The 13,101-nt window shown below is 25.2% G+C and overlaps 3 protein-coding genes across 3 annotated transcripts in view; 2 read left to right on the top strand and 1 right to left on the bottom strand.

Moving 5' to 3' along the window:
* The first annotated feature begins 889 nt into the window (after positions 1-889).
* On the top strand, positions 890-3,140 carry LOC128960004 (lipoamide acyltransferase component of branched-chain alpha-keto acid dehydrogenase complex, mitochondrial-like). The gene is made up of 5 exons (XM_054306063.1): positions 890-1,509; positions 1,566-1,826; positions 1,882-2,690; positions 2,754-2,801; positions 2,864-3,140. Exons 1-5 carry the CDS (start codon positions 1,299-1,301, stop codon positions 3,056-3,058), a joined length of 1,524 nt encoding a protein of 507 aa, XP_054162038.1. The 5' UTR covers positions 890-1,298; the 3' UTR covers positions 3,059-3,140.
* An 82-nt stretch (positions 3,141-3,222) lies between these two features.
* On the bottom strand, positions 3,223-5,519 carry LOC128960005 (histone acetyltransferase KAT6A-like). Its single transcript, XM_054306064.1, has 8 exons — positions 4,746-5,519; positions 4,539-4,685; positions 4,359-4,462; positions 4,123-4,291; positions 3,943-4,055; positions 3,798-3,879; positions 3,529-3,703; positions 3,223-3,470 (listed from the first exon to the last, which is right to left on the bottom strand). The coding sequence occupies exons 1-8, from the start codon at positions 5,215-5,217 to the stop codon at positions 3,230-3,232; spliced, it is 1,503 nt and encodes a 500-aa protein (XP_054162039.1). The 5' UTR covers positions 5,218-5,519; the 3' UTR covers positions 3,223-3,229.
* Positions 5,520-6,047: 528 nt separating this feature from the next.
* Positions 6,048-13,101, top strand: part of LOC128960249 (uncharacterized) — a 28,944-nt gene continuing 21,890 nt past the window's right edge. The window contains exon 1 of the mRNA XM_054306321.1: positions 6,048-6,151. Within this exon, the coding sequence (XP_054162296.1) occupies positions 6,048-6,151 (104 nt within the window). The remainder of the gene's footprint in view (positions 6,152-13,101) is intronic.

The raw sequence follows: 13,101 nt of genomic DNA, 5'->3' as shown, positions 1-13,101 counted from the left end.
AATATTATTGATTATAACCGGTGAAACCATAAAACACTATAAATATCTGTTATCCTAAATTTTTAGTTGTATTATATAATACATAAATTTATAAACCAACTTATTTTACTTAATTCATACGAGTTATAATGTTATCTATTGCATTAATTGTTTGTAATTACTTATAATATAAAATGAACATCGATTTACATTTAATATTTTAAAGAAATATATGTGTATAAAGTTTATTTACTAAATTAACTATTTTAGCGTTTTTAAATATATATATATATATATATATATATGATATTTGATTTATTAATATTATTTGTAAATTATTTTAATTGATGGTACATTAATTTAATTTAATAATATTGATTATATCATATACAATTATTATTCAATTTATATATATTTTTAACAAACTATTAAGTTTTATCATACATTTGTTTAAAAGTAGATACTGTATGATAATTGAACGATGATTTAAAATAGTTTAATTAATTATGTCAACACATGTGCTATTTGTTTATTTATTAACATTAAAATTTGGCAACAAAATGCTATTGTATCTCATGTGAATTATTATTATTAATTATATATATATAATATACATATAGTAATTGTTATTAACTATCATTTCTTGACTTAAATACGAATTATTTGTATATTAATAAATTGTTTTGTTATAAATATTGTAGAAAATTATAATTTGTTTGAATGTAAAAAAAATTATTTCAAATTCGATATTAAAATCATAATAATATTGATGAATAAAATTCAAATATAAGTGTATATAACATAAATTATAATTATTTCATTGATTTAATTTAATAAATCTGTTATTATATATTTGATCACAAGTTTTGATATTAGAAACAAGTTTGGGGTTCACTGTAAAAGTATGACAGACCTTGTAATGTAGAGATAGAGACCTTGATATTTGATATTTATATTATGGATGACCACTACTATATGACCTGTTAATTGACAATCAAAATATATGATAATATAAATAATAATAATTTAGTGGCATTTTGTATCAAATTGTCTTCAATTGAATCATTCAATTAATACAAGAAACAGTTAAATCAATTTCTAATGTTTTTTCATACCATTGAAGGCATAGTGACGTCAAAATGAGACATTAATACAGTGAATGTGTGCTAAATATCTGATTTATAGACAACTAATTACTAAACAGTTTTTGTTAAAAAAAATTGTTTTCAATAAATGAAAATCATTGAAATGATTGATTGAAAGCAAATGTTTATCGTTTTTTATATCTATTTATATGAAACCATCAAAATTGATCCGAAATGGCATTTTGTAGACGGCTTTGCACTCGAAGACTAACTTTGTCTTCATTTGAAAACTCTTGTAAACTTCTTGTACTTCACAATAGAGTGTTAGCTAACAATAGTTTTATATGTAATCGAAATGTGAGTCAATTTAATAGATTGCAAACAAGTGTTGTCAAGGGATCAGATGTAACACATTTAACAAAACATTTGTTTCATCAAAGTTTTCGTTAGTATCTATATATAGATTTTAACCAATATTTGTACTCATTTTTTAATTTTCAGATCGATTTGCATCAGAAGTAGTTCCGTTTCTTCTGTCAGATATCGGTGAGGGTATCGGCGAAGTGACGATCAAAGAGTGGTACGTTAATGTCGGCGATAATGTCAGACAGTTTGACAGTATATGTGAAGTACAGAGCGATAAGGCGTCTGTTACTATCACCAGTCGTTATGATGGAGTCATTAGACATATTCACTATCAAATCGATGACATCGCCAAAGTTGGTAAACCTCTGGTCGATATTCAAATTGAATCCACTAATGGTTTGATTACTTTGTTAGTTATTTTGATAATTACTTATAATTATAATTTTATCAGACGAACAAATGGACATTATTTTAGAAGAAGAATCGGATAAGTCATCTAAGATTTTACTGAATGCTACCGAAGATAACAATTTTCAAACAACAGATAAAGTGATGACTACACCTGCCGTTAGACGACTGGCCGCCGAACATAATATTAAACTAAAGGCATTGAAGGGCACCGGAAAAGATGGTCGCATTCTTAAGGAAGATGTTATCAATCATATCGAGAATCTCAGCAAACAAAGTGTCGAAACAAAACCAACTAAAAGTATTGACAATAAAATAAGTGAAACAAAAACTGAAATGCCATCCAAACTAAATCCTAAAACTAAAGTCAGAGAAACGTCTAAAGTTTTTGCTGATAAAACCGAACCGATTAAAGGCATTCAAAAAGCAATGACAAAGACTATGACTCAATCGTTGAATATACCACACTTGGGTTTAAGTGATGATATTGATATCACCCAATTGGTTGAATTGAGAAATAAGATTAAACAAATGGCAAAAGATAGATCCATTTCATTATCTTATATGCCATTCTTCATAAAAGCCACTTCAATGGCTTTGAATGAATTTCCTATTCTTAACTCATCAGTTGATGACAAATGTGAAAATATTACTTATAAAGCTAATCATAATATTGGTATTGCAATGGATACCAAACAAGGATTGGTTGTACCAAATGTTAAAAATGTTGAGAACTTAACCATCTTGGAAATCGCAGAAGAGTTAAATCGTTTACAAGAACTCGGAACTAATAACCAGTTGTCAACTGAAGATCTATCAAAAGGCACTTTCAGTCTTTCTAATATTGGATCCGTAAGTTATTATCAAAATATACAAATAATGATTTATTAATTATTAAACTAATCAATTAAACAGATCGGAGGACTTTTTGGTATACCTATCATTTTACCACCAGAAGTGGCGGTATAATAATGTGATAATAGATAATATAATTTAAACTAACACTAAATAATCTAATTGTTAAGATCGGTGCTCTCGGAGGCATTAAAGTTGTACCAAAGTTTGGCAACGATGGCAATACTATAGTGAAAGCACACACATTAACTGTTGTCTGGAGGGCTGATCATCGGGTCATCGATGGCGCGACAATCTGTCGATTTTCGTCTCTTTGGAAAAAATATTTACAAACTCCGGCCTTAATGTTATTGCATTTAAAATAATGAATAATTTTATACTTTTGTTATACAAATCTTTAATATCTGTTATATTAAACGGGTTTTATATTACAATTATGTAATAAATAACACAGCAATTGATTGACTACTGGAATATAGTACTGGAAAGACAAACAAATTATATAATTAAAAAAACAAAAGACTTTAAGTCAAAAATCAGTCATTTTTTTGGAGACGCATTATATGCGAATAAATTTTGAGCGCCGGACCCAACTTCATGTGAAAACCGGTTAATACATCCGATCGTCTTAACAACAATAGAGATGTGCCATCGATTTCCTGTTCTTTGAACAGTATTGACTGTTCGGGGAAACCGATATCACATATAAATTGTGAGACTTCATCAGCTGACCATTTCTGCGGATTAGGTATGATATCAGGATAACCATTGCTGTAACTGAAAAACATTGGATTAATGGCTTTATATGAAATGTTTTGATAATTAAATCAATTACTTTTCTTTGGAATTGGAGACAAAGCTCGATGAAGAACAAGAGGTCTCTGAATTTCTTTTGTATATAACTCGAGCCCTCTTAGTATCAGTTTCTTCGTTGGATTTATTATTATCATTATTTTGATAGGTTTTTGAACTGCTTTTGTTTGTATTGCAATCATTACACTCCCATTTGCCTTCAGATAAAAACAATAAAACATAAATTGTTTATAAATTTAAATAATTAGCTATTATTTAATAAATAAGCGAAATAATGGTCAAACAAGAGACCAATTGGCTTGAGTTGAACCATCGGAATGTGACAATTCATATGAAATCCTTTGTCACAGAAATCACAGACTAACATATTCTCCTGAAATTGATTCAAATGATTGGTAATAATTATAAACAAAGATAAATATAAACAAAGACTTACACCGTCTCTGGAATCGTGACATATGTTACACGTCTTACAGTCCATGCATTGCCACGGACTCAGACTCGATCTCTCAGCTAACTCTCTGCTATATCCCATACAACTTGGATGTGCTTTAAGTGATGTTTAATATAAAACACATATTAGATATTTTATAATTAAACAAATCAGTTTCAATACCTCTAGCGCTACAGTCCTTACAAGTGAGCGATTCTTCATTTTCGCCGCGTTTTGTAAATTTAGTTTTTAAGTGACAGAAATCACACTTCGGTTCAAAGCTATCCCTCATATGTGGTGAACTCTTTTCAGAAGACACTATAAAATCTGGTCCCAAAGATTTCTTAAATTTCTAATCAATTTATTAATATCTTTAGTTAAATCTAATATCATATGTGTTAACACAACCAACTCATTACCTTTCGTTTGCTGACTGGTCTCTCCCGTGTCATTACTGGTACTGCTTTTTTACGGTTGGGCGACAATGGATCAGTTAACAATAATTCTTTTGCCACATTAACATCTATATATTAATTAATAAATCATTAATTGTTATAATATTACTTATAATAATAATAAACAATCGCAATCAATGGTACTTTTATTGCAATCACTTTTGTCATTGATATTGTTTTTGTTCAAAACTTTATCCGATGCAATGCACTGTTGCGGTCGCCTTTTAGACCCAATAAAGCGCTTACCAAACATAACTATATAATATCCAGAAGAAAGTTGTTTTATGGTTCCTGTAATAAACAATTGGATCAATTTGCGCGCTATTTAGCAAAAGCAAAGGCAATGAATACCTGTTTGAATAGATCGACACAAAAGTCTGTCGACAAGAGACTCGTTGTGATCTTTGAAGTGGCAGTTCTTCTTCAAAGACTCGATAATCTCATGTCTTGTGACGCCATCGCGTCTCTGACGACACAATACACGCAACTCTCTTACGAATCGTTTCATAGTTTGCGGACTAATGTTCCAAATAGTGTCCGTTGAAGACATGATATGATTTGACATTTTTTGGTTAAACTTTAAGGGATTTCGATAACTGACAGAATCCTTGTATTTAACTTTAAGAACCGATCCCTCGATCACCGCATCTTTGATTGCGGCAATAATTTCTTGTTTGTTGACTCCGAAGCGCTTCTCAACAAAATTACAAATCTTTGTCTCATCGGGTCGTGCTTTGCGTCCTTTGAGGCAATCAATGGCTGAGATTATCATTCGAGTCCTGTCTTTGGATACAATTGATGCGCTCTTTTCCGATGAAGACATTGCGGACTTTCTTTAACTTATTAATGCAATCATTGATCAGAAAATTAAGAAATAGTTTCAGATGTGATGCGAGACTCAGTAAAGCCGTCCGAAGTTAGGCGCAGACGTCAAGTGGCGATCCATCCATTCATACAACACATCCAATGATTGTTTTTCTTTTTTTCTCTCTCTCTCTCCACTCTTATTAAAACTCTCTCACACTTTCTAATACTATTCTATAGCTCTCTCATTGACTCTCTTTCTCTCTATACGACTCTCTCTCTCCTCTCTCTCTCTCTCTCTCTCTCTCTGACACACACACAGAATCGGTGCTAAAGTTAGTCCAATAACTCAACACTTGTATTAAATGAATCGATACAAACACTTAATGTTTAGACACGAGATGTCAATAGTGTTATAATAGTTGTTAACAAATACAGAGTTTGCTTAATATTGAGCTCAAGTTTTACACAGAATTTGTGCGATCAGTGAAACACATGAGAGACACACGTATTGTACAAACACTTTGAGACCTTTTGCTACTTATGTTTAACACATTTATATAGTATATAACATAACATATACTGATTGTATACCACTATATCAACGCAATATATATATATATATATAATATTTAGATTATCGGCAAAAAAAAGTTGATATATAATAGAATAATATTTTCTATCGATAATTATTCGCATAAAACTTGAATTATAAGTATTTAATATTAAAAGCTGTCGCCAAACACCAAAATATCATAATTTCATTTCTTTTTATATGTTTTAACAATTTCTTTCTGTCTGTCTGTTTGTCCATAAATTCTTGATTTTTATAAAATTTTATACAAAATAATGGATTTTAATGAAAGACGATTTGATAAAAGAGTAATGACTTCGAAGAATAAGTGGATCAAAGCGTTCAGGACTTTAAAGATTGTGACCACTACTGGGGACAGGTATGCAGTAATAGTCATATTTTACTATTCATTTGTTTCGCATTTTATTAAACACATAATTCTCATATCAAATGCCAACACTTGTTATAAATATTTATTTATTAAATTCTTTGTTTAATATATAAGATATCTTTGAATATTCATTGCAAATGAAGTTTATTTTTTAATTTATATTTATTATTATTATAAAATTATTTATATCTTATGTTGTATACTGTAATATAATATATGTTATATATAAATTAAATTAACAAAATTAAGTTATAAATCAATCAATTTTCTATTTTAGTTTATAATAATTGTCTATGATGTTATTTACATAATATATAATATACAATAAAATATTTAGTAGTAACATTTTTAAAAATAATTTACAATATAAATTATTATCAATAAAAAATTAATTTATTTAACTTAATTATTATAATGTTTTATTATTTAAATGAATAAATTAAAAATTAATATATAAAGTTTATAAAGCATTTCATTATTGAGTTAATTTACAAATCATTTTTTGCTTGAATAGAGATATCGTTTAGATTATAATAGATTAAACATTTTATACGATGAACATAATATTGAATGAAAATCAATCATATTATAAAAATGCATTATTTAAGGAATCATTTAAAATTTAAACAATAGATAAAATATATGATTAGCATAATTATATCATATCATGGTTATCCATATACGTTATATATAAATTACACAATATTTAAGAGTAAATAAATAATTGAATTATTCACATATTTTAATTATAACTCTCACATTGCAGTCAAATAACTAAACTAAACCAATAAATATTTTTTTACTGACTATAACTTTTGACATACTTATCGTAGTTTTAGAATTTATAATATTTAATATATGAGATAATCTTACCGTTAGATGTTTGATATCGGCACTAATAATAAAGATCAAAATTATTGATTTTTATTAAAATTATTTTATAAATTATTGTAATTTTTAAAGTTATTTTTGAATTTACTGTATATTCTCTGAAAATTATATACAACTAAATAAGAAATACAATTATTTATATACTTAACATTCATTCATTGGTATGATTTCACATTAAGTATAACTAATGATACATAAAGTCTTAAAATTCCTAAATTAGTATTATTTGTATTTTTTATTGTATATCTTTACTATAAATAGTGTATAAATTGAAACTAATGGAGAGGCGATTAGTGTTTAATTTTGTTGTTGTCTTCATTAACTGCTTATAAATAAACAAACAAATGATGATTTATTTTCATATAAAATGTTCAACAATTGAGAACAGCTTTTGTTGTAATAAAAAATATCATTTATATAATTTATTTGAGTATATCTTTATAAAGTCATAATCAATAATAAAAAGAAAATGCTACTCAAAATATTTTTTATGGACTAATCGTTAATAAAATATAATGCAATTTATAGCTTAAATATTGTAGTAGTAGTAGAGAATAAATTATTCTCTAATTGTTAATGATACCTGTATATAAATTTATATATTATGGTTTAAAATTATATCAAATTGTGTTTTACAATTTTATTTAGATATAACTACAACGACTACTATTGTATTTAGATATTATATATATATATATATATATATATCAAATGCCAGTTTGTGTATCGAAACCTTATTTTGAAAAGTTATTAACTCTTAAAATTATTATAATATGATCCAGTATAATTTTATATTTTATTGTGTTTATATTCAAATGCTTGAGTATCCTAAACTCTATTTAATGTTTGACAGCCATAAATGAATATAGATAATTAAAATATTGTATAACTTATTTATATAAATATACCTGAATTAGAGTTATTCCTGAGTTATTATTAAAATTTAGTTTATTTTAAATAAATAGTTAAAAATGTTTTTAATTTAATAATTAATAGAATTTATTCAATAATTTATTCAAAATGTATTTTTATGCTTAAGCACTCAATTTTGCTATTTTATGTCAATATTATCAGTAAAGTTGGTTACAGTTTATTGAACGGGTAGTCAATAGTGTATAGTATATTGTTGTATCATATTATACAGAATACAGTATATATATATCGTATAAATATAATGCAATTGAGTTTATTGTATAAATATATAATGAAAACAGTATTTGTGTCACTGAAACATGAAATTAGTTTTCAATCTCTTTTTGCTCTCAAGTGTTCTTCAAAAATATTTTTCTCAAATGAAAATCTTGAAACTCATAGAAAAGCTTTAATAAAATATTCATTTATATTCTGCTTTAATATATTTATATGAAATTAAGAAATAGTCACAAAATTAGTTTTTCCCGATTCATAAATAAAATCTTAACTATGAAATCAAATTATAAATACCTTAAAAATAATTTTATTAAATTACTAACAAATATTTGATAAGATAATAACATACATTGTTTGAGACAAACATTTTCATATTAGTTTTTAATATATGATTGTTATATACAAATAAATTGATAAAAGCTTTTATTATGCAAGAAATACATTTCAATCTCAATGGAGTATTCAGCAATTCATCAAATTATTGCCATTATTTTAGAGATAATGTTTAATGTTTATATCAGTATTGAGAGAGAGAGAGAGAGAGAGAGAGAGAGAGAGAGAGAGAGAGAGAGAGAGAGAGAGAGAGAGAGAGAGAGAGAGAGGTAACATAATGGTTTGCCATCAAAATGAATACATCTATTAAATAAAACATAGATCCGAATGAAATCTGAAGACTAAATATATAATACAAGACAACAAATGCATTAACTTTTGTTACTTCTCTAACTTCTCTGTTTATATACAGTATGTTTGAAACAATATTTTCTAATCTATTTTCTCATTTAATATTTGATAATTTTTAAAATAACTAAATATTTGGCAACATTTATTGCCTTTTATAATATGGTTAATCTGATGGAATTTTTTTTAGAATAATAAAATTTTGTATATTTTTGTAAATTATTGTAATTACTCTGTTGTAATAATAAGACTAAATTATTAAAACCTATTTAACTTTTTAAAAAACTATAGTTCATAAAGTGTAATATTTGCGCAAATGTCAGATTTTGTAGTAATTGATAAAATTATATTTGATTTATAATTACTAATAAGATTCATACAGACACCAGGATTTCGGCGATTCACATCTCAATGATAAATACGAGTCAAGTATATAAAAATATTGTTTTTGTGTTTTTTCTTATAATACAATTAAAAGTAAAAAAATAAACTTTTTATTAAGAATATACAAGTTTTACAGAATATTATTTTAATTAATTAAATATACAATATATACATATATTTTCTTGATGTAAGTTAGTTATGTTTGCAGAATAAAACATTTTTGGCTAAAAATCTATACTGATTTTTATAATATTAAATAATTTATACATAAATTACCAAAACAAACTTATTTTACCTAGTTCCTAGTATCCTATTCAATAGTTCATGTAGGAGTCGTTCACTAGTCGTGACCGGAGGGTTGTGAGTTCGAGTCTCCCTGAGTTAGAATACTTTGTTCGTGATTTTGAATCTTTAAAGTTTAAATACTATTTAACACAAGCACTAATAGTCTTATATAAAACACGTTTATTGGTAGACAAACAAATAAGCTGAATATGATACGTGAATAAAATTTTAAAGTGTATAATATCATATAAATTATTATTATTATTTACTATGAATTCATAAAATAATTTTTGATATTCAATAGTTTATACTGTTTTTATAATTTTGGTAATTTAATATAAGCTTTTAACAAAAATGATATGTAAATATTATTAAAATAAATAATTATTTTAGTTATTATTGTAAATTAGTATAACAACGTTATTTAATACCTTCATTAAGAAAATTCTAATTAAATAAAATATAATTGTTAAAAAATTGAAAAAACATATTTATATTAAATATTTTAAAGTAATAAATATTTGTATTTATAAACATGAAATTTTTATTTAAAATTATTTTATAATAATATTTAGTAAATATACTGTTATTAAAAACATATATATATATATAACATAATATATTTATGTTGATTTGATTTTTATTAAACCTATAATTTTTTGTAATTAGTTTTATTACTAGAAAAATTAATAAAATAGTAATTTATTTGAAATTGGAGTGTAAAAGCATTTATATTATACTTAACAATTTAAATAACTTACATTAATCATTCAAAACATACAATATTAATGTAGTATTAATAGAAAAATCTAAAATTATTTATTACTATTAGACTATTTAACAAATTATTCATTAATGTGTAGTGAAATGATAGAAATGGATACAGAATATAATGAATAGATATATTACAGTAATATAATATAGAATTATAGATACAATGTATTTATAGAACTATAATATTATTGAAATTAATGTTTGCTTCAATCATATCATGTATTATATGATTGGCATATACTGTATGAGAGCATAACATACTGTATTTATATAAAGATTTGTTAGTTAGAGAAATACACGATTGCTATGAAGTTTGTACTCAAATGTTTGCTTTCAATCGATTTGAATTCAAATTAATTTATTCAACTGTTGTAAACCGGACTTTATATAAGCAAATATATTAAAAATTTTAAATAAAACCAATAACTTAGTGACAATAACTGTAAACTACACGATTAGAGCACATGATATTGCAATATGACTATAGCTGACACACATAGAAAATATATTGGATGTGACAGTTAATCTTCACAGTATGCTTACACACACGTCAACCATACCATCCTTACATACATACAGTCATATCCCATACAAACTTATATTAAATGTAAAAAATCTATAACACATTCTCAACAAATCATCATTTATTGACTCAATTCTTGAATTGTAGTCTCAAAACATCTGAAAAAATAAAGATTTGTTTTGATTGTAGTGTTGTTGTTGTGAACCAATACAAGTGAATAAATGTTGAGACACTTCACACAATTATTCTACATTTGATTAGTCTATCAGTTTATTTGACTCTTATTATCAATCAATCATATATTAGATATTAATATATCAATTAACCAGTTTTTGTACTAATCAATAATGTTTTATTTCAATAACTAGACTAATACTACAGTATATGAAAAATTAACATTTATAAACAAATTTATTGAATGTAAAATATATATGTAAATACCAGGGTTGAAAAAATACAAGGTTTTGAATTGTGACTTTGTATAATTCAGTATAATACAATGTACTGAGTATCTGTATTATACAAATTTTAAAACTAATTTATATTGTGACGGGCATATATGTGTGTTTACCCGTCAATAGCCCGTAAAGATAACTTTACGAAGCAATATGCAATGCGGGGTATGTTTGATAGGGAACTGTGACGTAATTTATGAATGGGTTGCTATTAGAAGACTATTTAAAAGTTACTGTATATTTGAATGGGTTATTTACTACGTCACAGTATATATGAATGGCCCATTCGGGGCTCTAGTCACTGGTAACTGCGCTTATATATTGGTATTTAGTATTCAGAAGCCTTTTACCGGATTGACAAAATAGATACTTCTGAGTTATCAGAATTTATGAATCAATTGTCAATACACTTAAGGCTAACATAACTATTAATAATTAGTACAACTGTTTACATGTTTTAAAGTCCTTCCTAGACTAGCTATTGCTAGCCCTAGACTCCCCGGACTCCCCTTTATTGATAAATATAATGAGATAGTCAATAGTTTACATGTATTAATAATTACAGCTATTATAACATAATAATAATTAATTTAACTAATTTACAATAATAATAATAAATCATAATTCATTTTAAACAACATAACATAATATTAATAAATATATAATTAATACAAAATTAGAAATAATATCAAATATAATTAGTTATAATTAAATAACTATGTTTGGTTAAAATATATTTTAACTTATAATATAGAAATATATATAAAGACTATAAATAGATACAGTATATTATATTTATAGTGACAAAGTAACTTTGTATTTTGATTGGTGATACTGGAAGCGCTTAAGTGATGTATAGACCATCACAATATTATGTTAAAAAATTAATAAAAAATAATTGCTAGTAAATGCATTATTATTATTATCGTTGTTTCTAAATAATAATAATAAAATAATTTTAAATAAAAAATAATATTAAATCTATATTTATTATAAAACGTGGTTTAATTTGCTTATATCAATGCTTTTAGCACTAGGTGACACTAAATTTGGTTTGTAAGCCAAATTGGCCATGTATTATACATTGTATTATACTGTATATATATATTCAAACATTTAGTCTCTGCCAAAACTAGTAAATACTATGTAAAATATATATAATATATAACACTCTATACTATAGAGTCTATACTAATACTAATAATATTAATTTTATATTGAAATTATAGACACTTTAAATGACTAATCATTTAAACTTACTTTTATGGCTACAGTTCTCGAAGGACTGGTAGGCTTTTAGTGGGTCTACTGTTTGTTGTTTATATAAAGTGCTCTTTTATTATACTGAATATACTTTTGTTATATTTTTTCTTAAGAAATATCTATATATTATTTAATAATATATCGAAATTTATATATAGTATCAATAATATATAGTACTTATGCAATATATTTGGCAAATCTAATGCCAACTAAATTGAATGAACAATAAATGTGAACACAAATCGATCAGTGGTTACCATAATTGGTGTTCAGTAATGCATGCGATGACAAGCAATCCTTTTATTAGGCAGTGATCACACTATCCATCAATTGTTTGACAAATCGACAAAATTTATTACTTTTAATTAAAGATATAGAAATATATAATAAAACATAAACTCAATACTAAATTAGTATTAGTAAAGACTATTATAGATGAATATCATGATAACTAAATTGAATTTTTGGTAAAAACACATTTACATATATAATACATGATATTTATAAAACTGTTATTTAATTTATAAATTGTA

The sequence above is a fragment of the Oppia nitens genome, unplaced genomic scaffold (genome assembly GCF_028296485.1).
Source record: "Oppia nitens isolate AA-2021 unplaced genomic scaffold, nextdenovo-longstitch-racon4-pilon3 scaffold4_pilon_pilon_pilon, whole genome shotgun sequence".
In the NCBI taxonomy this organism is placed as follows: domain Eukaryota; kingdom Metazoa; phylum Arthropoda; class Arachnida; order Sarcoptiformes; family Oppiidae; genus Oppia; species Oppia nitens.
The sequence above is the reverse complement of the archived record's forward strand: the minus strand, read 5'-3'. Positions and strand labels throughout refer to the sequence as shown.

Bases quoted from the DNA above. Each gene is read 5' to 3' on its own strand.
- LOC128960005 (XM_054306064.1), bottom strand. From the start codon at position 5,217: ATGTCTTCATCGGAAAAGAGCGCATCAATTGTATCCAAAGACAGGACT. The intron at 4,292-4,358 runs GTAATGAGTTGG...TAAATTGATTAG, and splicing joins GACCAGTCAGCAAACGAAAG to AAATTTAAGAAATCTTTGGG. The intron at 3,471-3,528 runs GTAATTGATTTA...AATGTTTTTCAG, and splicing joins GTCTCCAATTCCAAAGAAAA to TTACAGCAATGGTTATCCTG.
- LOC128960004 (XM_054306063.1), top strand. From the start codon at position 1,299: ATGGCATTTTGTAGACGGCTTTGCACTCGAAGACTAACTTTGTCTTCA. The intron at 1,827-1,881 runs GTTTGATTACTT...TAATTTTATCAG, and splicing joins TCAAATTGAATCCACTAATG to ACGAACAAATGGACATTATT. The intron at 2,802-2,863 runs GTATAATAATGT...CTAATTGTTAAG, and splicing joins TTTTACCACCAGAAGTGGCG to ATCGGTGCTCTCGGAGGCAT.